Source organism: Panthera tigris, chromosome D2, assembly GCF_018350195.1.
Source record: "Panthera tigris isolate Pti1 chromosome D2, P.tigris_Pti1_mat1.1, whole genome shotgun sequence".
Taxonomy (NCBI): Eukaryota; Metazoa; Chordata; class Mammalia; order Carnivora; family Felidae; genus Panthera; species Panthera tigris.
In genome coordinates this window covers 55,762,993-55,789,522 of record NC_056670.1, presented here as the reverse complement: position 1 = coordinate 55,789,522, position 26,530 = coordinate 55,762,993, and the positions used below count along the sequence as shown (strand labels likewise).

At 46.5% G+C, this 26,530-nt stretch overlaps 1 protein-coding gene across 1 annotated transcript; it reads right to left on the bottom strand.

Annotated features, from left to right (window-relative positions):
• Positions 1 to 3,501: 3,501 nt before the first annotated feature.
• Positions 3,502 to 9,985, bottom strand: PGAM1 (phosphoglycerate mutase 1). The gene is made up of 4 exons (XM_042960789.1): positions 9,711 to 9,985; positions 6,033 to 6,307; positions 5,067 to 5,247; positions 3,502 to 4,583 (listed from the first exon to the last, which is right to left on the bottom strand). The coding sequence occupies exons 1-4, from the start codon at positions 9,847 to 9,849 to the stop codon at positions 4,414 to 4,416; spliced, it is 765 nt and encodes a 254-aa protein (XP_042816723.1). The 5' UTR covers positions 9,850 to 9,985; the 3' UTR covers positions 3,502 to 4,413.
• Between the last annotated feature and the right edge of the window lie 16,545 nt (positions 9,986 to 26,530).

The following is a 26,530-nucleotide window of genomic DNA, read 5'->3' as shown; positions in this document are numbered from 1 at the left end:
ATGCTCAACCGAGCCACCCAGGCATCTCAAGATATGTCAGTTCTTGAGATGTTCTTCAAGGAGCATCTGTCACTGCACACATCTTCTGTGTGTAGTGACAGTGGTTACAGGTGAACTCTGGAATCAACCCGACTGGGTTGTATCCTCTAGCTGCTAGCCAGAATAGGTTAGGTTGTTTGGTTTTTGGGTTTTTTTTAATGTTTGTTTGTTTTTGAGAGAGGGAGAGACAGAGAATTCCCAAGCAGGCTCTGCACCACCAACCCAGAGCCTGATGCAGGGCTCGAACTCACGAACGTGAGTTCATGACCTGAGCCAAAACCAAGAGTCAGATGCCCAACCAACCGAGCTACCCAAGTGACCCTGTTCGGTTTTTTTAAATTAGAAAAGAGTATTGAGATCAATGTAGCTCCACATGCAGTTTTAAGAAACAATTCAGATAGATCCCTTGTACACTTTGCCCATTTTCCCCTAATGGTGACATTGTGCGAATTACAGTATACTAAAATAATCAGCATGTTGACATTGATAGTAGTGCAAGTTTACTTTCTTTTAAAAGTCTGTTTCCTTGTCTGGAATGGTATGATCTCATAGGGTTATTGTGAGGAAGAAATGCAGAAGTTCCAGTACACGGCACTATCGTTGTTATTATATTACTATTATAGATTTGATCGCCTTCTAAAGTATCTGTTAAGTTCTAGGCCTTATGCTAGACATTTTGATATAGTTTAGTCCCCTTACTGATGGATATTTTAAGCTTTATAGATTTTTTTGCAGTGTTGCAGAGAAAATCCCTATACCATACATCCTTGTGCATGCCTAAGATTCTGTGGCAACAGAGATTCCTAAAAGTGGAGCGTGCTGGGTCAAAGAATGTGCACATTTTAAATTTTGGTTAGATTCACCCACGTTACCTTGCAGGTAGATGCTACTAGTTGATTCTCTCTACAGTGTTAGCCATTGTACTTATTTTATCTCTGAACTTCCCAGTAGCCCTGGCATGTACTAATTATGTCCACACTTTACAGAAAAGTAAACTAAGATTTAGAAAAATCAGTTAACTTGCCTTAAGTCACGCAGGCATCCAAGTGGCAGAGCATTAATCTTTGTCCTGTACCTTGATGCCTCCTTTTACCAAATATTGAATAGGATCTTGCACATGCGATTAGAGGCTCTCCAAATTGACATTGGTTCATTAATTATGAGTGCTTGTTGGACATCATTCATTCAAATATGTTAGGCAATTATTCTGCCCACCAGTGTTTCAGGAAGTAGGAGGTAAAACAGTGAACATGATAGAATCCTTTCCTTGTAGAGCTTAGATTCTAGACGTGGGCAGGGGGCGCCTAGATGTCTCAGTCAGTTAAGTGTCTTCAGCTCAGGTTATGATCTCGTGGTTCGTGGAATGAGCCCCGCGTTGGGCAGTATGCTGACAGTTAAGCCTGGAGCCTGCTTTGAATTCTTTCTCTGCCCCTCCCCTGCTTATGCTTTCTCTTTCTCCCTCTCAAAAATACGTAAACATTAAAAAAAAAAAAAAATTCTAATGGGGGAAGACAGGTGATAAGTAAACAAAGAAATGCTGTAATAGTGTCCTAAAGAAGAGCATTTGAAACAGTTGGGTAATAGCCTCCTCTGACCTGCTTCAGAGCAGGTTAGGTTTTCTCACTGTTGACCACTGTATTGTATCACAGCTAAGTTTATGAGCCTGTCTTCCCTTCTAGCCTGAGGTTTTAGGGCAGGATTCTGTCTTTGAGTCTTCAGTACCTGGTATTGTGACTAACACATAGCAAAAGCACCATAAAAAATTTTTTTGAGTGTTCTCATAGCTGACAGCTATGCCCAAATAGTGATGTTTAGTGATATTCACTAATCTAAAATTGGTTCTAGAGACAAGAATTTCTCTGTGTTGGAATAGTGGTTCTCAGCCTGGGTTAGATGAACCTCAGAATGGTCTATGAAGTGGGGCAGGCACCTGGGTGGCTCTGTCGGTTAGGTCAGGCCATGATCTCATGGTTCATGAGTTTGAGCCCCGCGTCAGGCTCCGTGCTGACAGCTCAGAGCTTGGAGCCTGCTTTGGATTTTATGTCTCCCTGTCCCTCTGCCCCTTGCCCATTCGCTCGCTCTCTCGCTCTCAAAAATAGACATACATTAAAAAAAAATTAAAAATTTCTAATTGCCTATAAAGCTTTAAAAAACAACAGAGCCCTAGCTCTGCTTTGGAATCTCATGAGGTGAACCCACAAGATGTTTGGGTTTTTCTTTCAGCTCCATGGGTGATTATGATGTGCTACCCTGGGTAAGCAGTCTTAGAGGTACAGTGGTTGCTGGCCTTCTGGTAGTAATGATAAATAATGCTGGTTTTCTGTTACTTTCCTGCCACAAGAGTTCTAGTCAATGACTGAAGACTGCTATGTCAGGATATAGAGGGACTCTGATCTAAGCTGCTCCAGTCTGACTTGGGCGAAGAGCCTCGACCAAAGAAAATTATCAACTTTTGGTTTAAGATTCATTATAGGGCAAGTAAACTTAACATTCCACCAGACTGTTGGAGACTTAAATTACTAAAGGTCATCCTAGGGTTATAGATCAAGTGAAAAACTAAACCTGAAAAGCAAGATGATTAGTATTTACATTTTAGGATAAGGACTTCTGTTCAACATCTTTCATCTGGGTTCCAGTACTTAGTAGTATATATTTGGCAAGTTTCTACATCTCTTTCAGTCTATTTCTTCTGTAAATTCAGAATAACAGCCGTTTCAGAGGTTGTCAAGATTAGAGGTTATGTAGGCTGGCATAGAGGAGCTTCATGAGAGCTTAACAGATAGAGGGTGTTACTTGCTCCTACTAGAAGAAAGGTATTATGGGCTTTCTCTTGCCTTGTAGGCTTTCATGTTCATTATCTTTTGAAAAGCTTTAAAGAGAAGGAAAATGTAAGCAATGTCCCTTCCCGATTACGTATACAATGTAATAGTCCTTTTCTTCTGCATCATTTTATTATACAGTTATGTGCCGTTTTTGAGGATGAAGTGTGAATCAAGTTTACAGATTTTAATTTTTGAGAGAGAGCACAAGCAGGGGGAGGGGCAAAGAGAGGAGGACAAAGGATCTGAATCAGGCTGACAGCAGTGAGTCTGATGTGGGGCTCAAACTCACAAACCTCAAAATCATGACCTGAGCTGAAGTCAGATGCTTAACTGAGCCACCCAGGCACCAAGTTTACAGATTTCTAATAGAAAAAGGCTAGCTTTTGTAAGGTAAACAAGCCTTTACCTTACTCAAAAGAAGGCATAATGGAGTTTGAGAATTTGACCACTCAAGGAGTATTCAGCCAGCACACTGAGCAAGTGCTATAGAGGCAATAGGAATGGAGGGCTCAGCCAGGAAGACCTGCCCACCCCCATACTTCAGCTCCCCAACCTAAGGTGGAAAACCCTAGTAAGATACACCCAGTTTAATGTTCAAGCTGATCTTCTCAAATGAGAGATTACTACATCACACAGAAGATATTGCACATCACTCCTTTATTATACTGATCTGGAAAAAAGATTTAGTATAGTTACGCTCAAAATGAGTACTGGGCCCAGGTGGCAGGACCAAGCAACTGGAACATGATCAGAAACGTATACAGTAAAAGACACGCTTGGACGTGATCAAGAGGCATTTCACTGCCATAAAACATTAAGGCAGGGGAGGGATTCTAAAACACACAGCAGGATAAACTCCTAGGCCTCAGAAGTCAAGGAAGGGGCTTCTCCCACGTTGGTGTGAGGAATGGCTTATTTTGGGATGACTGCATGTGGGAATATTTCAACCGCAACTAGAAACCCCAGAAGGGTTTTTGGTTTGTATTATTTTATATATGTATATATATATATATACTTTTTTTTTTTTTCTTTTTGTAAAAGTAGATGCAACACAAAACATTTAAATTGATCCCAGTCTTCTGGAGCCAACTCTTCTGGGGTCAGAGGGGAAATGATTCTTTCACTGGAATGACTGGAGCCCCCCCCAGACAGTCACCTGACTACAGAATAGTACAGGACTGGCTCCTGGGAACACAAATAGGCTCTCTTACTTCTCACTGGTCACATCTTAGCATGGTTCCTTCCTATCCCCAACTCAATAAACAGTAGCAAAAACACCAGAGTTACTAACTCTCTACTTTTGGGTAAAAGTCTTCCCTCAGCTTGGGACTGAAGACTCATGCCCCAGAAGTGCCATTCTGACTAGACTATATGAAGAGAGTGGGTGCAAGAGACAAATGGCTAAACAAAATTAGGAGCCACTGGTCCCCATCTGCAGCTAAAACTTAAGATGCCTACAGATGTGGTCAGTGTGACATGTGCAGGGAAGAAATGTGGAGGAACGGGATGGGTAGGGAGGGTGTCCTTGGAAAAGTAGTCTGCCTGCTCGCCTTCACTTTTTGGCCTTGCCCTGGGCAGCCACAGCTTCCATGGCTTTACGCACGGTCTCTTCATCCCCCAGGAACTGCATGGGCTTGATGGGCTTCAAGTTCTTGTCCAATTCATAGACCATGGGAATACCTGTTGGCAGGTTCAGCTCCATGATAGCCTCTTCAGAAAGACCTGAAGGAAATACACACCATGATAAGCCAAGCTAGACACGAATCCATGTCCCCCCTGCAGGTGACAAAGGACTTTGGTAGGAATTAAAACAAGACACCCCTTCTGATATTTATAGTAACAGTAACAATCTGTATTATAGATCAATCACCCAAAGAATGCCTCCAATACTTAGTTCTCAGCCACTGAAAAGAAAAAAAGTATGTAAGGTGGTATACTGCAGATATCTCTCCCAAAGTGGGGTTTGGAAACCCACAGTGAAGCAGGACTATACACATCTCAAATGTCCTGTGTAGTCCATCCAGTCTGACAAAAATCAGCACATCTAGGCCTCTAGGCCCTCAGGTGAACCAATTTAAGATGCAAACTGAGGGACTATCAATGTGTCCAGCCTTTCCCTGAAGATCTCTTTTGCATGAAATAAATCCGATTTGTGGCAGTTTTGCTGTGTCCCTCCTGGAGGGTTCCCCTGAAAAATGTACATACCCTCCAGATGCTTGACAATGCCCCGAAGGCTGTTGCCGTGGGCTGCAATCAGGACCCGTTTCCCCTCCTTGATCTGGGGAACTATTTCTTCATTCCAAAAGGGCAGAGCTCTGGCAATTGTGTCCTTCAGACTCTCACAGGAGGGTAGCTGATCTTCAGTGAGGTCTGCATACCTGCGATCCTAAACAATACAAATCCATGCTCACCAATTAGTAGTAGTTGTATCTGTTCTGCCCATTCCTCATCCCCTAAGGTATGAATCAAAGTGATAGGTGAAGATCTTTCACCAGGACACAGAACGGAGCTGAGAGTTTGGTCACAGGGAGAAGAATTATTTTGCTGCTCGTCCTACCACCATTACCCGCTATTGGGAAAATGAACAGTTCAAATGAAACAGAACTTAGAAGAAAAAAGGTAGGTATAAAGCTCTTCCCAATTCACTTAATCTTAATAGTTGGCATAAGAAGGCCCTACAACTCTAAGGGGCGCCTGGGTGGCTCAGTCAGTTAAGTGTCCAACTTCAGCTCAGGCCACGATCTCACAATTTGTGGGGTTCGAGCCCCATGTGGGCTCTGTGCTGTCGGACCAGAGCCTGGAGCGTGCTCTTGATTTCTCTGTCTCCCTCTCTCTGCCCCTCCCCCTCTCCCTCCTACCCTCTCTCAAAAGTAAATAAACATTAAAAAAAATTTTTTTTTAAATGCCCTACGACTATGGATGGGTTTTATAAGGTATCGCAATGGAGATACAAAAAAGAAGATATACTTTCTTTTTAGGTAAACAAGTATCAACTAAATCTTTTTAACAAGTGAAGGCCATTCCTTGGAGAAGGAGAATAACAATTAACTAGCATAAATTAAAAAACTCAATAGGACCAAGCAGACACTACTAAAAGCTAAGAAAGAGTGAGGCCCAGGTTCTAACACCCTGGTCCTAGGCAGAATGAGCCAAACCCCCATTTGTCCATACCTTACTGATGTTGCTGTAGAAGGGATGGTCGGGTTCCATCGGAGGTGGCGGGACATCATAGGAACGCCTCCAGATCTTTACTTGGGCCTCACCATGCTTGGCAGCAGTTTCTGCTTTATTAAGGCCAGTCAGACCCCCATAGTGCCGCTCATTGAGGCGCCAAGTCCTCACTACAGGCAGCCACATTTGGTCAATGGCATCCAGCACTGTCCAGAGAGTCCGAATTGCTCTCTTCTGCACGGAGGTGAAGCAGATGTCAAACTCATAGCCAGCATCTGGGAATCATAAATTCAAAGTGATAAGCCAATCGGGTCCACTATGGAACCAGAGTTTTCTCACATCTGAATTTAACTAGTTTGTATACCCTAGAAAAAAAAGACAATATTCCACCTTTACAGAAGACAAAATATGTTGATTTATGTTATAGTTGACAATGGACTTTCCAGTGGTTCCCCAATAATTCATCTAACCCAAGACCTAAATGTATTGTCAGGGAGCTAACCTATGCCATCTGTGCTGCTTATCCTAAACCCCAGAATGCTGTGTTAAACCCATTTTAAGAATTTATTTCTGCTTCAATTCTTTCAAGAAAAGGATCCTTAAAAACTTGGAATCTCTTACTAAATAATCACCAATATTTATGGAGGGCTTACCATCTGTCAAGCACTATACAAATTATTTTGTATACGTTTTATTTAGTCTTCATGACAATCCTGAGATTATAATCCTTACAACCCATTTTACCAGATGAGGAAAATAAAGACTAGAGGGATTAAGCAAATCATCCAAGGTCACAGCTTTAAATGAGAGATTAAAACCCAAGCTGTGTGACTCCAAAATCCAACTCATAACCTCCATCTCTAGCTACCTCCATATTATTCTAAACCCTAAGGATCTGTTTGTATTTTAGTTAAAACAGTCACTTCTGCCCAATACTAGTAAATATATTTCAGACCTAACCTCTTGTCTACGGGAAAACAATTTGAAACCCAACAATCAGGACACAGCAAGAGCTCTTAGAGGATGCTGATTAAAACTTCAGTACATTGCATGAAATTGTATTTTCACTATGTAGTGGAAATCACATCAGTCTCTTAATCCACAGTGCCTTTCTGCTATAGTCAAGTGCCAACCTGTACACACTTAGGTCAACTGTTAGACCAAGTTCAGGAGAAGCCACTCCCTGGAGAAAGCAGAAAGAGCAAATGCTGTGCAGTCTGACTCATTTAGACACGAATCTCTCCTCGTCCACAGTAGTTATTAAGGCGTAGTAATCAAGTTATGTTGCCCCAACCACCCCAACAATTAATCTTCTTAGTTCGTGGAAGATTATCCCCCCTTCCCACTTTAAAAGGGAGATGGCCCTTTATGTAGTGTTTTCCTCCATGAGGCTACAGGGCCCTCTTTGAAATTCAGCACAAACTTTCCTGGGTATTGCCTCATACTGAGGTTGCCAACAGTAATTCATGCAATGTGAAGTGAATTCTGCCAGTCATTCAACTGAGAATGAGGCCAATAAGAACTACGCTGATGGGGGAGGGGAGGATTAATCACCAGGAAACCCATCACTACCCACAGGGGAAAAGATGACAAATCTCATCAAATCTCATCACTGAACCTCAAGTCCTAGTAGACTCCATTACCATCTCCTCCCTAACTATAAGGGGAGGAATGGCTCCCCAATAAAAGGCTGAGTCACTGGCAAGTGCAAGCCTCATCTCCCATGCTGAAAAGCTACTGGCTGTTTCACTGCAATTATTATTTCCCCTTGTGATGGAGTGCCTCCTGTTGGATACACAAATAGGTCCCCAAGAAGAAAAGCAGTTCCACTCAGGAGAACTTCCCCATTAAATAAAAGCATAGCCTAGGATATTCCCAAGTGTGGGGTGGATGGTGTGATATGTGGTGTGGACTTCATCCTCTCCCAGGAGTAAGACTGCATGGAGAAACTCAGTTCTCACTAGCTCCCTCCTGAAACGATTCAAGAGGTTATAAACCCTACTATCATTTAAAGCTCTGAAGAATTTAATATATTTAGGTTTTTTATATTATTCACAATGGTCTTCACGATTCAGATTTCTGTTTTTAGTCTTGTTTAGTATAATCATTTGTGATGCCCATAACAGATACTAATCTTTTAAATAGGATTTTTTTTTTTTAAACTAACGCTACCAACATTTACTTAGAAAGTGACATAGGGGGTGCCTGGCTGATCAGTCGGTGGAGCATGCAACTCTTGATCTCGGGGTCCTTGACTTGCAGCCCCACGTTGGGTGTAGAGATTACTAAAAATAAGTCAACAACAACAAAATCTTGAAATAGGGTCTGCTACTTTAAAGAGATTACAAGTTTAACCATTTGATCACTCTTTTAGGGTACAGCTGCAATTATCTTTGTCCTGGGCTAGTCATCAGCAAACCACCACAGACCCATACAGTTCTTCCTGCCAGAGAAAATGGCCTCCTTTCCCAGCTCTTTCCCTTTCCCAGCCTCTCCTAAATGTAAGTCACACCAAGCCATCTCAAAGCAAACACACAGCCAGCAGGATTACATTTCCTACACTTTCCAAACCTTTGCTTCAATTCAAAAGGATCTACGGTGAAGGCAAGAAGCTAGAAAGAGTAACCTGAGGCCAAATACCTGTTCCACATCAGGCATCAATGACCCTTTCAAATGGCTGCTTCAACGTCCAGAGGTTAGAAGAGCGCAGGGCAAGATCTGCCCTAATTACATCAGTGGAAGCACCTCCTCAGTACAGAGGGATTCTCTGAGTTGCTGGCAGCTGAGAATGCTTCCTTATAAAAAGCATTCCAAAACCACAAAGAGCTGTTCGCCGCAGGGGGCAAGCCTGGGTAGGCGAGTTTATCTCACTGCCACTTCCACCTTTGCCCGGCGTCTACCTGTTACTCAACCCAGAATTGGAGCGAGCGGGATGGACTAGGAATAAGGAGATACGACCTTGAACAAGTCATCTATGCAATCCTCACTTTTCCCAGCTATAGAAGAGGGCCAGCGAGGGAAAGAAAGGAAGGGGATAATAATCTGCTTCATGGAATCGTGCAGAGGACAACTCAAATTATTCATTCATTCACTCATTCATTCACTCAATTACATTTGTGGATGCATTTGGGGCACAAGACTCGTGGGATGCTGCTGAACAGCAAAGGCCTACGTAAGCACGTGGGTTTCGTGAGGCCTGTTGTCCGCCCAGCGCCGCGTTACTCCCCCACAGCCAGGGACAAGCGTGTGGTCTGACGCTTCACGAGGATCCGCAGCAGCCTCTTGAAAAGGCTTGGTTACAGCTCCCGGAAGACACCGGCCATCCAATTTAATAACCCGTCCCCGAGTTACTGAATGCTCAGATTAGTAAATAGGAGAATTTCGCCAAGGCGGTGTCGTGGAGAATGCAGTGGGTTGCGGGGCGACCGCCCCCAGTCCTCTTCCCGGCGTGGCCCATCACACCACTGGGTGACCTTGAGCAAGTCGACAGCCACCCCCCCCCCCGCACACACACCCTGAAACCATTTTGCCAACCGCAAAATAAACTGCAGGAGAGCTGAAGCCCAAGGTCAGCTCTCTCCGAGAGGGTACGGGGGCGAGCCAGGCGGCCCTCAACCAGGGGCGCCCGCCCGAGCCTCCGCAGCCCCCACCCACAGCCCGCCCCGGTCCGTTCCTCACCTCGCAGCGCCTGCCCGCCGCGCTTCGCCTCCTCGTGCCCGGCAGGGCTCAAGTCGGCGTCGTACCAGCCGCTGAAGCGGTTCTCCAGGTTCCAAGCGCTCTCGCCGTGCCTGATCAGCACCAGCTTATAGGCGGCCATGGTGGCGGCTCGGGGTGCGACGCAGAGTGGGACTCGCTGAGATTCCGGAGTCGCTGTCCGGCCCCAGCCGCGCCTGCGCGCTCGCACTCCACCGCCCAGCTCCCGCGCACTTGCTCTTCCAAATCTTTCCACTCGCTCTGGGCCGTCCTCCGCCCGCCGGGTGTGCGCATGCGCCCCGTGCCAGAGCTGCAGCCGCCGTGGGGGAGGGGCGCGCTCGAGGGCGCCAGAGCGCATGCGGTCTCGTCCGCCGGCCCCTCGTCAGCCGCGGCAGTCACGGAGCGCACGTAAGCTCCGAAAGGCGGCGGAACTTTCACCTCGCGCCGGGGCGTGCGTGCCGGTGGTGGCGTTGAAGAGCAGCCCTGCTTTCCTTGTGTTGCCGCTAGTCATAAGCCGATTGTCTTAAAGTGGCTCTTATTGTTTGGATCGCGCTTAGGTGCGCCAGGTCACACCTCGGTTCGAGTCTTCACTCTTCCATTTTATTGCTTTGTGTCTTTGGGCAGGTCGCTTAACCTCACCCAGCCTCATTTGTGAATGGACATGACAAATACTTAGCTGGTGCCTGTCCACTTGGAATGTGCTCAGTAAATAGTCGTTACTATTGTTACCTCATTTTATTGGATACTGATCTGTTTTACACGTAAGAGAACTGGCTCTGATCACTGGTTCCAAATCCCTGCTCTTTACATAAACACTGGGCTGTTTGTCCCACCTCTTCAAGGGTCTCATAGCCTCTCTCTAGTCAGTATCTGAGCCCCTTCAAATATTCCAGAAAGAGGAGAATCACTGCTTGTTCCTCCCCTACACTCAATCAGTAGTTTAAGATCTACTTATCTGGGCAGCTCTCTGCTGCCCATGCTACTGTCTCCTGGTTTACTTCAAACTGGTCACTTTATTGAGCACCAAACAGGAATCAGTCAGTGGGCTACGGCCAAAGATGGATTGAATCTGTTTTCTGCCCTTCGCAGCAAGTGGAGCGCAAAGAAGACCCACATGTAAACAGCTAACAATGAAATTGTGCTGTGTGCTACATTTAACGTATTCTAGACAAGTTTTTAACATGCAGTCAAAAATAAAAATAAAAAAACAAAAACATGCCAGACAGTGTTATAAATGCTTTACAAACATAAACATTTAATCCTCCTATCCTTATAATGATCCTATGAGGCAAGTATTATTATATTTTTTTATTTACTGATGAGGAAATAAGCCATGAGGTAAATTGCCCAAGGTTACAGGACTTAAGGTTCAAGCTGAGGCTTGCTCCCAAATCAATGTGTGCTCAGACCCAGAAAAATAAATTGTCCAAAATCACAGCTCGGAAGTAGAGGAGAAACCAAGATTCAAACCCAAGCAGTCCAATGGCCTTGGGTGCACTCTAATCACAATGCTCTTGCCTCCCTCCTCTGTAGCAGGGAGAAGATGGAATTCAGTGACCAGAGAGATGACTGGGGTGAGATCCAGCTCTAAAAGCTGCACCCAGAGTTCACAGAATCTCAGGGCTGCAAAGTGAGAACTGCCTTTGAAGGCCTCCTGTTCAAGCTCCCAGCATGGCCCACATGGGGATCCTTGAAAGACTCCCTCTTTGGAGGTTCTCCCTCTGCCTGATCCTACTTCTTGGTCATCCCAATCCTGACACCCAGCCCCTCTCAGGGAGAGCTTTTCCAGCCTTAACCTTGGCTTTTCAGACTGTACTTTTTGTCCCTCTGCCTTGGCCCTAATCCATACTCCCAGTCATGGCTCCTGCCATGTCCCTTTCTCTTCCCCCTGTTCTCTGCTTCAAGATTTCTGTGCTTTTGTGTAGTTGAGGTCTCATATTTATGCAATGAGTAGGAGATAAATAGGAAGAAACCTGAGTTAAAATGTCTCTGTTTCTGATTACCCATGGGATGTAAGATGGGTCACTCAACTTCTCATCCTCATTTTCCCCATCTGTAAACTGGGATAATAATCATATTCATAGCCACCTAAAACACTGTTGTAAGGAATAAGTGAAATGATGCATGGGAAGCGCTTAGCACTGTGTCTAACAAATAGTCATACTAATAACAATAAATATATTATTAACATTGATAATAAATGTTATTAGCAGGATGATCAAGAAGGCAAAAAAGACCAGGGCGCCTGGGTGGCTCAGTGGTTAAGTGTCCAACTTCGGCTCAGGTCATGATCTCAAGGTTCGTGAGTTCGAGCCCCACATCAGTCTCTGTGCTGACAGCTCAGAGCCTGGAGCCTGCTTCCAATTCTGTGTCTCCCTCGCTCTCTGCCCCTCCCCCACTCACACTCTGTCTCTGTCTGTCTGTCTGTCTGTCTCTCTCAAAAACAAAATTTAAAAAAAAATAGAAGGCAAAAAAGATCTGGGGTGTCTGGGTGGCTCAGTCGGTTGAACATCTGACTTTGACTCAGGCTATATCTCCAGGTTCATGGGTTCCAGCCCTGCATTGGGCTTGCTGCTGTCAGTGCAGAGCCTGCTTCAGATCTTATGTCCCCCTCTGTCACTCCCCCACTTGCACTCTCTCTCTAAAATAAGTAATACATTTATAAAGAAGGCAAAAAAGATTTTAATAAAGGGCACCAATTCAAAGGGTATGAGTCTGGGGATCCATGGACAGATTTCCCTTCCAGCAGGATATCTAGTAGGAGATGGCTTACCCACGGGATGGGGACTAGGCAGATAACTAGGCTACTTTGGGCAGGAGGCCAAAGCCATCTGTACCGCCAGCCTTGGGAAAGAGCCTGGGGAATCCTATTTTATTCCTTCACCAACACCCTCCTCTGCCTCCAGAGGGAATCTCTCATTTCCTTGAAATTCTGGGGAACTCTGATAACTTTATGCACCTCACTTATAGGATACCTTCCTTAAATCATCAGAAGCTTTTTATGTACGCATCAGATCAACTCAACTAGAAACTCCTTGAGGACAGGAGCCACGCCTTAACTATATTTTACAAAACCCCACACACACCACACACACACACACACACACACACACACACACACACTTATGTGATGCCTTTGCCCTTGGTAGACCCCCTGAATGTCAGGGCTGAGAGAGACCTCGAAAATCCTCCACTACAACTCCCTACCTCCTGCTACCCCTAATTCACATGTGACAGTGGAGAAAAGTGAGGTGAGACATTCCAAAAGAGCAGGAGATGAGCAGGGGACCAGACTTGTCAGTGAGAAATTAGAGGTGATCCACAGGGAAGGGCCCCAAAGTTGGAGCTTGCAGTGTCAGGAAGAGAGGCGGGAGCCTGGAGAGATCTGGAGAGCGAGGCAGATGGGGGGCATTGTGGGAAGACCTCGAAAGCTTTGCAGCTGGAAGCCAGAATTCCTAGGCAGAAATGGGGATTCACTCGGCTTTAATCACAGCACCACAAATCTGGGAAGAAGCTTAGTGTCTGTCAAACCAAGGAGATCTCTCGAATGTCAGTAAAAGGTAAGGATAAACCAGTGGGTTTGGGCCTTGACTACTTACTATTTTTTTTTAATCTTAATTGTTATCTCTACTGAACACTAACGCACAGACGTTTGTCAGGGCTGACTCCTGGACCCTTCTAAAGAACTGGGTGGAGGCAGGAGAGAATTGGTACACCCCGACAACAAAGCAGGAGTGAGGGGCTGATTGCAGCTGGGGTCCAGCTCCAGGAGGAACCTCAGGGACCTAACCAGGAGCACAGCTCCTAACCAGGCCACTGCCCTCACTTTCTGCCCTGAGGGGAGCAACTGTGGCCAAGTAAGACCCTTTTCCTGGGCGGAGTGTGGGGCTGGGGATCTGCACTCCAGACTCTTCTCATCTGTCATCGCCTGGGCCAGGGGCCCTCATCAATGATGAGCCCTCATCTCCTCCTGAGGCCTCCAGTCAGCCTGGAAACCCTGAAACTCTTACGAAAAAAATAGCTTCCCTTCCAGCACAGTCCTTTAATTCCCCAGGCCTGGGGAAACTCCCAAGACTGTAACAGCTGTCACCCAATCAGCTTGTTGGTTAAGCGGTTACAAAAACTCAGATAAGGATAATCGACGGGCACAGCCCTATTATCCTGCACTGTCCCTTAAAACAATAAAGGACTCTCTCAGTCTTCCCTCCCTATTTATTTTTTCCACAGTAGCATAACTTCCTTATCAAGGCCCGCTCTTTCGGTGAAGGACCCAATTTAGAATTGCAGTGCGGCAAGCCAAGTTTTCTGCTGGCTGGAAGTAGGCTCCCCATTCAGCCCACAAGGCTCCCTGGCAGGACACCCCATGTCCTTACTTGTTGCACACCTTGCAAATTCATCCCCTGATGTTCAGATGTCCCCCGCTCGCCAGCTCGGCTGGCTGCTATCTGAAAAAGAGAGGATTTCTGCCTCAGAGAGTGAGTCCAGGTGACTGTAGCTAACGCCTCAAGACTGAGCAACTGAGCGACCGAGCCTGTAAGGAAAGAAGTGCTTCAAGGAGGGCGGAGGCGGAAGCGGAAGCACATGCTCCGGCCCCCTGCGGTCACCATCTGACAACCTACAGCAGGAATTAGCGTGGCTGGAAAAGAGAGAGGACACCATTACTGTGGACTTGTGACTTCTTACACCCTTCCTTCTCTGTCCTCAAAACCTAGCCTCAGGGGCGCCTGGGTGGCTTAGTCGGTGAAGCGTCTGATTCTTGATATCAGCTCAGGTCATGATCTCACCATTTGTGAGTTCGAGCTCCATGTCAGGCTCTGTGCTGGCAGCGCGGAGCCTGCCTGGAGTCCTCTCTCTCTCTGCCCCTCCCCCCCAAATAAATGAAAATAGACATTAAAAAACAAAACAAAACCCGGCCTCAGACCTGAGTGTCTGGCCCAGCGATGGCACAAGCCCTTCTCTCTGGATTCTGGAACTCCTCTGGTCTCTAAAACCATGAGAGGTGCCCTCTGCCTCTAGGCCCTGCAGGTGGGAACTATGATAACAAAACTGCTCAATGAGCAAACTTTTTTGACCCTCTACCTCACTTCCATAGAACTATTTTCCTAGTCTATTTCTTTGGATTAAATTCTAAGTACAGGGGCGCCTGGGTGGCGCAGTCGGTTAAGCGTCCGACTTTAGCCAGGTCACGATCTCGCGGTCCGTGAGTTCGAGCCCCGCGTCGGGCTCTGGGCTGATGGCTCGGAGCCTGGAGCCTGTTTCCGATTCTGTGTCTCCCTCTCTCTCTGCCCCTCCCCCGTTCATGCTCTGTCTCTCTCTGTCCCAAAAATAAATAAAAAACGTTGAAAAAAAAATTCTAAGTACAAAACAGGCAGACATTTTACTATTTGGAATAGTTCACATTAAGTTTAGTGAATGACTCAGAGATCAGCGGTATTAGTTAATACAGGATCTCTGAGAAGCAGTTGTGAGACAGGATTTGCATAAAATGTATTAGGGGAAATGCCTGAGACAGAGGATGGGGAGGTGACAGGCTGACAGAATAGGCGTGACCCTCTTGAAGGAAGGAGGAAAGGAAGGTTGTGTGGGTGGAAGCATCTGGACTGCAGTACATTTCTGAGGAAATTCAGTAAGGCTGTTGAGGAATTCTCGAGCCAAGATCACTCGTCAGAGCAGTCCTTGCCTTTGTGTCGCTGACGCCGGGATGCTAAGTCACAGCTGGACAGCCCGTGGGCAGCGTGGCTTCTGTCTGAATGCCATGAGGGATTTCAGAGTGACAGCAGGGGCCCTGGGTCAACCAGCCGTATGAGATCTGAGGGATGTATTCTAAGGACCGTGCAAGGACATTCTATAAATTTGTCAGAAATGTTTTTATGGGTGCACTAGTGTCTCCTTACTGACCGACCGAGGAAAGCTATTAGAGGTACCTGTCAGCCAAGGGCAAGGTGACCAGGTTTCTAATATGCCTGCTAAGGATTTTGATGGGGGTAGAGCAGGGGAGCCGGTGGCTGCCATTACTTCTGAGTGCAGTGGAAGAAATGCCTGTCTCCCAGAGGTGACAATAGGAGCCAGCTCGGGGGTGTCCAGCCTAAACAATGTGGACAAAAAAGAACAACAATCAGAAACCCACATGAGTTCAAGTGGTTAAACTCAGAGTTACCACATGAGGCAGGATTTCACTGCCAGGTGTTTACGCAAGAGAAACAAAAGCAAATGTCCACACAAAAATTCATACACAAATGTGTATAAAAGCCTTATTCACAAAAGCCCAAAGGTGGAAACAACCCAATGTCCATCAAGTGCTGAGTGGATAAATGTGTAGTATGTCCATACTGCGGCCATAAAAAGAATGAAACACTGGTGCATGCCAACCTAGATGAAACTTGGAAACAATATGCAGACACAAAAGGTGACACGATGTAGGATTCCATTTCTGTGAAATGTCCAGAACAGGTAAATCTATAGAGACTGGAAGTCGATTAGTGCTTGCCTAGTGCTGGGGGCTTGGGAGCTGAGAAATAAGGTGTATGGAGTTTCTCTGTGAGGTGGCCAAATGTTCTAAAATTAGCTGTGGTGATGGTTGCACATATCTGTGAAGTGAACTAAAAACATTCAATTATGTAATTTAAATGGGTGAAGTGGATGGTATGTGAATTATATCTCAATAAGTCTGCTTAAAAAAATCCGTGAGAGCCTACCCCCCCCCCCCACAAGAGTCATCGCTCAAGGGCAGGGAAGGGGGTGTGGGTGGAGAGCTCAGGAAGCTGAAGCCAGGAAGCAGTTCTGGGGCGGCTCCGAATCTCCTCAGGCTGCTCCAGGGATGCCCCTCAGGGTGTGGTTGGGCCAGCGCAGTGGTTCTTACTGAGGCAACTGAGAGACTTAAAGGTGGGGTGAAGGCGAGGCCTCAGGGGCAGCAGGGACAAAAACTTTGAGGTCTGGCCTCAGGCCCCAAACTCTGTCCACAGGCACCTCACATCTCCTTCCAGGCAAGTGACTGGGAGTCAGGCTCCTAGGTCCCATTTCTGGCTTCACATGTGACCCCGAGGCCAGGGCCTTCCTGGGCTGGCAACCAATTTTTCTCCCTGATCCCCGTCTGGGAACCCCCAGCCCCAGGACCTTGGAGGGAGGTGATGGACACCAGACCTTCCTGCCACAGCCTGGACCAGGCAGGTGTCTCACCCTAACAGCCTCTAGATCCTCTGAAGATATATCCTCTTGAGCAAACATGGTTTCACTGGTTTCACTGTTAAAGTGAAACGCCCTTGGGAAGGGGAATGGTTTGAGCTAGCAGTCACTTGAGGGGGGGAAAGATGTTCTCATTTTCCAAAGATTGTCCTGTTGCCATGGCAACGAGTATCCATCGCGCAGGGTTTTAAACCATTTAATGGATGACAGTTCATCTCTGTTTTACTGAACAATGACAATTTGCCTCAGTGACCACACTTCTGTGAGCCAGCCAATCAGCAACGGCCACACTTTGCCTCCTCTTTGTCCATCACTGACCTTCACCCCTCCAAGCACCTTATAGAAGGTCCTAGTTCCCCTCGAAGAGATCGCACCTTTCAGGCATTGCTCTGCTCGGCTTAAGTGAGTAATAGATTCAGCTTTTTGTTTCAGACATTAAGAAGTGGCCTCTTCCATAGACACATGTTCTGAAATATCCCCTTCCTGGCAGTAATTTAGCCTCACTTCTGGGGCCATTGCTCCAGTGTCATTGGTGAATTAGAAAAAAGCCAGCTCTTCTAGACAGGGCCCAACGAGGACTGGATTTCCAATCCCTCAGCTGGGAAATGAAACAGTCCACAATTTGCACAACTGTGTACAGCAACCCTGCTCACCCCTCATAACTGGTCAACCAGTGAGTGCTGCCCATTCTACCTCCTAAATACATTTTCCAATCCATCACCTCCTCTCTGCCCCACCGCCACAGCCTCTGTGTCAGAGCCCCTCTGTTCTTGCCTGCGCCAGTGCAGTGGTCTCTCACTGGCCCCGGTGACTCCAGTCTTGCCTGACTCTAGAGCGAACATCTCACGCTCTTGCTGGCCCCTGTGCCTTTGCAGTTGCTCTTCCCCTGTGGCTGTGCCTCCGCCAACACCTTTCTGGTCCATTCCGACTCGTCCTGCATGATTCAGCTCCAACATCACTGCAATGGGCTGAATGTTTAGGTCCCTCTTCCCCAAGTTCATGTTTAAATCCAAACCCCCAATGTATGACATTGCAAGGTGGGGCCTATGGGAGGTGATTAGGTCATGAGGATAGAGCCCTCATGACTGGGATTGGTGCCTTATAAAGGGGACAACACACACACACACACACACACACAAGAGACACCACAGAACTCCCTAGGACCTTCTGCCGTGTGAGGACACAGCAAGAAGAGAGAGTCTATGAATCAGGAAATGACCCTTACTTGATGCTGAATCTGCCTGCCCCCTGATTTTTTTAAATGTTAATTTATTTATTTTGGGGGGGGGGAGGGGGAGAGAGGGAGAGAGACAGAGAGAGAGAGAGAGAGAGAGAGAGAGAGAGAGAGAGAGAGAGAGAATCCCAAGCAGACTCCACATTGTCGGCGTGGAGCCCAATGCGGGGCTCAAACCCTTGGATAGTGAGATCATCACCCAAGCCAAAAGCAAGAGTCGGAGACTTAACTGACTGAGCCACCCAGGCACCTCTGCCTGCACCTTGATCTTGGGCATCCTAGTCTCCAGGATGGTGAAAAACAAATCTCTGTTTATAAGCAGCCCAAACAGACTAAGACAGTCACCTTACCCGAAAGTTGTCCCCGACTCTCCTCCTAGGCCTGACCACACCCTGCCACGCTTGGGGCTCCCACGGCTCCTGGGGGTACCTGGACGACTGCACTGATCGTCACCGCCAGGTGCCTTTGCTGCCGCTCCAGCTGGCCTGTGAGCGCTGCACAGGACTAGGCCTGCTTTTATCTCCTTGTGACCGGATGGGTGTGACAGGACCTAGGAACCAAAGTAAGTTACACTTCCAACTCTACCACTTAATGCTGTTGAGAACTTAAGCCAGTTACTTGACATTTCCCAGCCTTGGTTTCCCCTCTTGTAAAACGTGGGTAACCGTACTTGGCACCTTCCAGGAACAGAAGGGCAGGGATGGAGACCTCACGAGTCTGGTTTTCAGTTGAAGGAGAGGGAGGAGACAGTGGTTCTATCCACAAAGTCCAGAATGGGGTGGAATTACCTCCAGGACGAGTCACTGTTAACCTGGCCCGGGCTTCACGACAGTCATAGAATTGGATTCCTTAGCAATAAAGAAGTAATCTTACAGTTTCCAAAAACTGGCAGCACCTACTGCACAGAGTGGGTGTGAGGACTCAGCAGAATCGTGCACCCAAGTTGCTGGCATAGTGCCCAGCTCTGCAAGGAGTAATAAATGGTAGTTGTTGCTATTATTACTACCAAGAGTCCCTGACACAGAGACATCCATTAAATGTTAATTCCCTCTCCTCGTCCCCACCGCAATGCCCAATACACTCAATGGTAATGTGTGCCGGCTGAATAAATGGAGGACCAGTACTCCCAAAGTACAAGCCGCATAAAGTATTTTCCCAGATTGCAACGTTCAAAAGCTCTCTATTAAGATCCAGACTCTTCTTCCAGACCCTCAATGTCCTTAGGATCTGCTCCCAATCTACTCTGCCAGTTTCACTTTTGGAAAGTCGCCTCCTAATCAAAGGTGTCCCTCTGACAGCCACCCAAGGTAAGGGTGTCTTCTTGGTCCCCCAAAGCTTTACTTGAACCTCTCTTGTGCCTCCAGCTGACCTCTGATTATGTCATGTATTCATTTGGCAAGTAGATGTATTGTGCTATATGCCAGACACTGAGGTAGGCTCCAATGACACAAGAGTGGACCAGACATGCCCCCTGTCCTCAGGGGGTCCACAGTCAGGGAGGAGGCAGAGAAGCAAACTGCAGTTCTATGACTTGAGCTTCAGTGAGCATGAAAGTTCCAAGGTCCTGGAGAGAACCAGGTACAACATCCTCGATCTACAAGGGAGGAGACCGAATTGTTGGCTTTGTGCTTGTGTCTGCACTGCTAAGCTGTAAGTTTCTTAAGAGCAGAACAAGAGTCTTTAAGCATCTTTATGTACCTCTGTGTGCTTGCTTAGCACAGTGTCTTGCAAGTAATTAGTGCTCAAGGAGTAACTTGTGGGCATGTAACTGAGTTAAATTGTTTAGAACCAGGGGCGCCTGCGTGGCTCAGTCGGTTGAGTGTCTGACTCTTGTCTTTGGCTCCGGTCATGATCTCAAGATTCCTTGAGTTCGAATCCCACATTGGGCTCTGTGCTGACAGTGCAGAGCCTGCTTGGGATTCTCTGTCTCCTCTCTCTGCTCCTTCCCAACTCATCCCCCCCCCCCCCGGCCATTTCTCTCTCTCAAAAATAAATAAACTGAAAAAAATTGTTTAGACCCAGTCTTCCCAACAACTAGCTGAGCTCCAGAGGCTGCTCATTGCTTACTCCATGAGTTCTTCCCTTCTACCTTAGCAATAGAACGCCCCCGGGGGGGGGGGGGGGCTGCAATGTTCCCCACTAAAAGGCTACATTTCTCAGCCCCTCTGCAGTGAAGTTTGGCCAAATTACTAAATTCTGGCCAATCAGATGTGAGCCGAACTGGCTTAAAGGGAGCTGACTTGGCTGGGAGTGCCCTCTTGGCTCTTCCTTGCTTTCATCTTACTCAATCTAGGCCTGGGTTGTAAATGTGATGGTCGGAGCTCCTGCAGTCCATCTTTGGAGTATGAGGTGACACTGAGGACGGAAGTCACGCACCATGGAGGGTGAAGCAAAAAGAGAAAGGAAGCCCAGGACCCTGAAGACCCTGCGGAGCCACCATATTAGCCTGGATTTGCCCACCTACCTCCTGATTTGCTGCATGTGGAGAATTAATCCTGTGTGTTTAATGAAGCCAGTCTCTTGGGGTCTCTGTCACAGCAGCTGTGCATAATTCATTCCTGATACAGAGGCCCTGACACGAATGGGGGGTTGGAAGTAGTAAGCGGGTAAATGCCTAATTCTGGAGTAAGAATGAATCTGGGGGCATCAGGAAGCCAGGTTAGAGTGGCAATCACATGGTCTCTGCTCACCCATATTCCCTTCTGCCTATCATGGACACCTACTGTCACGTGGCAAACAAGGGTGGACTCCACCCCGGGGGCAGGCCCCACTTTGAGTAAGAGCACTTCCACCATGCCCAGACTTCAGTCCTTTTCATAGTCTGGGTCCCGTTTTGTGCACCAGGCCATCTGCCCATCCCCCCAGACTTAGTCTAGAAAAAGCAAGCTCTTCTTAAAAGCTCGTCTTTGGCCAAATGGAGTGTTAATGCGCCAGAAGCTGAGGGACGCGCAGCCTACTGTCACGGCAATGTGCCGGGCCCGGGGCTAAGCTTTCTGCATGTATTATCTCATTTTAGCCTCAGAACAGCAGCCCCATTTTCAGATGAGGAAACTGTGGCTCGGAAAGTTCAGTCACCTGGCCCCAGTCACACCTGGGATGTGGCTCCGAACACAGACTCGCCTACATCCGAAGTCTGGGCTTTGACACAGCTCCGGCAGTTAGGACAATCCTCCAGAGCGGCTGTAAGCCCACTCACTGCCTTGCTCACCATGTGCTCCCCAGGGCAACAAAGCCTTCCTCCTCTCCCAGAACTCGAGCCCCAAGTTAAACACCCAAATCATCCATCTGCTTCCTCTTGGTTTGGGGCAAGAGGCTAAGCCTCAACTTCCCTTTCCTCCTGTCCAGTGTCATAACAGATAACAGCCTGGTTGACTAAAAATGGCTTTCCTGTTGGCCTTGGCTGAGTGCTTTGGGTGCGGCAGCCCCCGGCCCTCCACACGAACTTCCCAGACAATTTTGAGAGCGGTGGTTAGGAGGGAGCTCCTCAGCTAAGGGTTGGATCTCTTGGCTTTTGCCCATCGACCAACTGTAGGACACCGGGGGGTGTTGTTGAACCCGTTGGAATCACGTTTCCCCATCTGTGAAATGAGGATACCGCTCTGTCCTCCCCAGTTACATAATAGGTTAGAAGGCGTTTGGGAACTCGAGAAGGGCTTTGGGATAATAGCGAGCTCACATTTATTGCTTTCTCACCAAGTGCCAGGCAGTGTGCTAATAAGCACTTTACACATATCATCTTACTTAGTTCTCATAAACCCTATGCGTTGGCATTTTATAGCTCAGGGAAACTGAGGCGTAGAGAGTAAGGTGACTTGCTCAAGGTCAGACAGCAAGTGGTAGTACTTGGATTCTAACCCAGAGGGTCTAAGCACAGGGCCCATTCTACAAATGCGTGTGGTCCTTATGAGCCACAAATTGTATGGATTATCACGGAGAAGGCTAATTAATTCCTCTGGGTGGAGGATGGTGTTGGAATTCATGGACAGCAAAGTTAGTCCTTCATAAGAAGGGTGAAAGGTGGTTGTGCAGAATGTGAGAAAGTACGCTCAGGCCCTCTGGATGCCTCGCGTCCCTTCTCCTGACACCATCTTCCAGAGGAGGCTCTGAGCGCATGCTTCCGGATGGAGGCCCGGCCCATTCCAGACAGTTCGTTCGTCCAGAGGCCGTACCCAGTTATAATTCAGCAGACTCGGGGGCGCCTGGGTGGCTCGGTCGGTTAAGCGTCCAACTTCGACTCAGGTCATGATCTTGCAATGTGTGAGTTCAAGTTTTGTGCTGACATCTCAGGGCCCGGAGCCTGCTTTGGATTCTGTGTCTCCCTCTCTCTCTGCCCCACTCGAGCTCTGTCTCTCTCTGTCTCTGTCTCTCTCAAAAATAAACATTAATGTAGCAGACTCAGTTTGGAGGCCAGCAGGTGTCTGCTGTAAGGGAAAAGGATGGGAAGACTGCTGCCCGCCTGGGCTTCTTCATCTCGCAATCTGATCTGCAAAATCTTCGCCCGCTCAGCTGGTATCGCTGCCTCTCTCTAGGGTTTCAGTTTTAACTGGCTGTTTGCAGAGCCCCCTCTGGTGACAAAGGTGCACCACCACACCCTTCGCAAGGTACCACTAACATTTTTGGAGTTGTACATATTTTGACATAAACACACACTTTTATATTGAATCCTCAGGGTAGCCCGATGGGTTCAGTATTATCACCACTTCACAGAATATGAAATGGTCACTCAGAGAGGTTAAATCCCTGCTCAGTGTCATAGGTAAAGCGTCATAGGTAAAGTAAGACCAGACTTTAACCAACATTTTCTATGTCTTCTCTCAGTGACTGTCCCCACATCTAGACCCCTGGTAATGAGCACCAGGTTGCTTACAACAGTTTCCAAACTCGGTTTCCTTTTCCTCCTCAGGCCACCAGTTCCCTTTTCGCAGCCTTACCACCGGGTCTCAGCCTGTGTCCCAGGAGTGGCCTCTGTGGGCAGGTACGATGTATTAACTCCCGTGACTGGAAGTGCAGGCCCAGAGTCAGCACTGAGTTATTTTCTCTGCAGTGACACCTTCTCAGTCTTTGTGCTCTCTTTGCTCTGCATTCCAGGAGCAGTTTCTATTTTTTAGTAAACCAATCAAGAATAACATACATATATATATATGCTAACTAATTTGGATGTAAATTAAAAAAAACAAAATTTAAAAAAAAAGAAGAAAAAAAGAATAACATACATACAGAAGAGCGTACAAATTATAAGTGCACAGATAATGAATTATGACACAGTGAAGACATTCATGTAAATTCTCTTCTGATACAAAAAAATCAGGGGCGCCTGGGTGGCTCAGTCAGTTAAGCATCCGACTTTGGCTCAGGTCATGATCTCACAGTCCATGAGTTTGAGCCCCGTGTCGGGCTCTGTGCTGACAGCTCGGAGCCTGGAACCTGCTTCCGATTCTGTGTCTCCCTCTCTCTTTGCCCCTCCCCTGCTCATGCTCTGTCTCTCTCTGTCTCAAAAATAAATAAAAACATTTAACAAATTAAAAAAAAAATCAGAATATTACCAAACCCCGTATGCCCACTCTCAGTTACCCCCACCATGATAACTGTTATCCCAAGTTCTAATACTGTATATTAGCAAAGCCTGGTTTTGAACTTCTAAATGGGATCATGCAAAATGCTCCTCCGTGTGTGTCTGGAGTCTTTCTCTCAATTTAGACCATACATGCTGTTGCATGTAGCAGTAGTTTGCTTGTTTTCATTACTGTATACAGTTGGATATTGTATGATTTCATGATACCAATATAGCACAATTTATTTATCCACTCTGCTGTTGATGTATATGACATCATTTCCAATATTTGGCTATTATGAACATTACCATATTTGTCTTTTATGCATATAAGTATACATCTCTGTAGAGTATATACCCAGAAGTGGATTGGACTACAGAAAAGGCATACATTCAGTTTTACTAGAAACCACCACACAAAAGTGAGCGTATCAGTTGCTCCTCCCTCCAGTTGCATATGTGGCCAGTGGCTCCACATCCTGACCAATGTTGAGTATTGCTAGTCTTTCTAATTTCAGCCATTCTGGTAGGTGCATAGTAGCACTTCACTGTGGGTTTAATTTGCATTTCTCTGTTGATTAATGAGATTGAGCATCAGTTATTAGCATCCATATGTTAATTGGCCATTTGAATATTCACTTTGGTGAAGTGCCTGTTCAGGTGTCTTGCCCATTCTTATTGGATTGTCTGCCTTGTTCCTAGATGTGTAGGATTTCTTTATATACTCTGCCATACTTTGTTAGTTTTATGTATTGCAAATATCTTCTCTCACTCCTGCTTGCCTCTTAGTGCTCATTGTGGTGTCTTTTTTGTGAGCAGAATTTCTTACGTTTAGTGTACTCTAGTTTATCAATCTTTTCCTTTACGGTTACTTCTGTGTCTCATCAAATAAGCTACCATGCCATGGAAACTTGTGCAAATCACTTCACCTTTTCTGTACTTGGCAAAATGAAGAGTTGGCTCAGATATTCCAATGAAAATTGGCTTACAGATATTTTGAATTTTACACATCAGTAAACTTTTTTTTTTTTTCTAGAGAGAGTGCAAGTGAGCTGGGGCAGAGAGAGCAAAATCCCACGAGGGGCAGAGAGAGAGGGAGAGGGAAAGAGAAGCAGGGCTCACTGGAGGCAGGGCATGAGATTACCCAAATTGGGGCTCGTGCTTACATGATGTGGGACTCGAACTCATGAACCATGAGATCATGACCTGAGCAGAAGCCAGATGCTTAATATAACTGAGCCATCCAGGCGCCCAATAAACTTGTTTTTAAAAGAAGACCTGACAAAAGTTTGTCGACTCTTCATTTTGGAAAATCATAGTGTTTGGGGTAAAAAAAAAAAAAGAAAAAAACCCTTCCATTTAGTCTCACTATTGCTTTGTAAAAGAAAGGGCATTTGAACATCAACATCACTGGATTGTACTTGCTTTACTGCAGAGCAGTAAAAGTATTGACCCTGCCTGGCATGTGACCTATGACCTGTGATCTTGATGACCCCTCAGGTGTCTGCTTCTAGCTCCAACACTGCAGTTTCATGAATTTCATCCCGGCCTTCCCTTTACTCTCCATTCTTAGCTCTTTGGTTCTTGGACCAAAGCTCAACTTTTGGTACTTCTTAACTCCCCCAGAAATGTATGTTTTGAGCTTTGTGTTTCTATCTATGGGGTCAAAGACCATCTCAGTTTGGCTAAGTAAAGACTAATTACAGTTATCGGTATTTACATTTATCCTTGAATCAATGCCCAGCATGGAACACAATGTGGGGCTTGAACTCATGACCCTGAGGTCAAGACCTGAGCTGAGGGGCACCTGGGTGGCTCAGTCGGTTAAGCATCAGACTCTTGATTTTAGCTCACGTCATGAACTCACGGTTTCTGAGATCCGGCTCCCCGCTAATCAACACAGATCCTGCTTGGGAATCTCTCTCTCCCTCTCTCTCTGCCCCTCCCCCCCCCCTCTCTTTCTCAAAATAAAATAAACATTAAAAAGAAAGACCTGAGACCCTATTGAACTTGTGCCCATTTTAGTCCTCCCTCTTTCCTCCACAACACACACATTCGTTCATTCAACAGTAATTTGTTGAGTGCCTACACTATTTTCCAGGTGCTCTTCCAGGTCCTAGGAGAGGAAGTGACAAAGACAAAACTTTTGTCTTCATGGAATTTATATGGTGGATCTATGTTTCTCACAAGCTACAGATCAGCTGCAATCAGCTGTGAGAACCATTGTGCAAAAGGATATTTAAGAACAAAGGATGTCTTTAGTCTGTTCAGGCTCCTATACCAAAATGGCATAGGGTTGATAGCTTATAAGCAACAGACATTTATTTCTCACAGTTCTGGAGGCTGGAAGTCCAAGGTCAGAGTGCCAGCATGGTTGGGTGAGGGTGCATTTCTTGGTTCATAGCCAGCTCCTTCTTGCTGTGTCTTCACATGATAGAAGGACTAGGGATCACTCTTGAATCTTTTTGTAAGACACCAATTCTAGGGGTGCCTGGGTCTCCTGCCCTGTGCTAAGCATGGGGCCTCCTTGGGATTCTCTCTGCCTCTTTCTCTGCCTCTCTCTCACTTGTGTGTACACACACTCTCTCTCAAAATAAATTAAAAAAAAAATAAGACACCAAATTCCATTTAAGAGGGTTTCACTATCATGACTTAAATATTTCCCAAAGTCCAACCTTTGGGGTGTTATTTCCCCTAACACCATTGCCTTTGGGAGATAGGATTTCAACAGATGGAGTTTGCAGGGATACAAACATTTAGACCAAAACCAGGGGAAAAATTCACACTGTACCAGGCAAAAGAAGCTGTATACAAAAATTTTGTCAACTTGTGCTTCAT

Excerpts from the sequence above, each read along its gene's own strand:
- PGAM1 (XM_042960789.1), bottom strand. The coding sequence starts at position 9,849 with ATGGCCGCCTATAAGCTGGTGCTGATCAGGCACGGCGAGAGCGCTTGG. Across the intron at positions 6,308-9,710 it reads CGGCGGGCAGGCGCTGCGAG|ATGCTGGCTATGAGTTTGAC; the intron begins GTGAGGAACGGA and ends TATGATTCCCAG. Across the intron at positions 5,248-6,032 it reads TCTACAGCAACATCAGTAAG|GATCGCAGGTATGCAGACCT; the intron begins GTATGGACAAAT and ends TGTATTGTTTAG.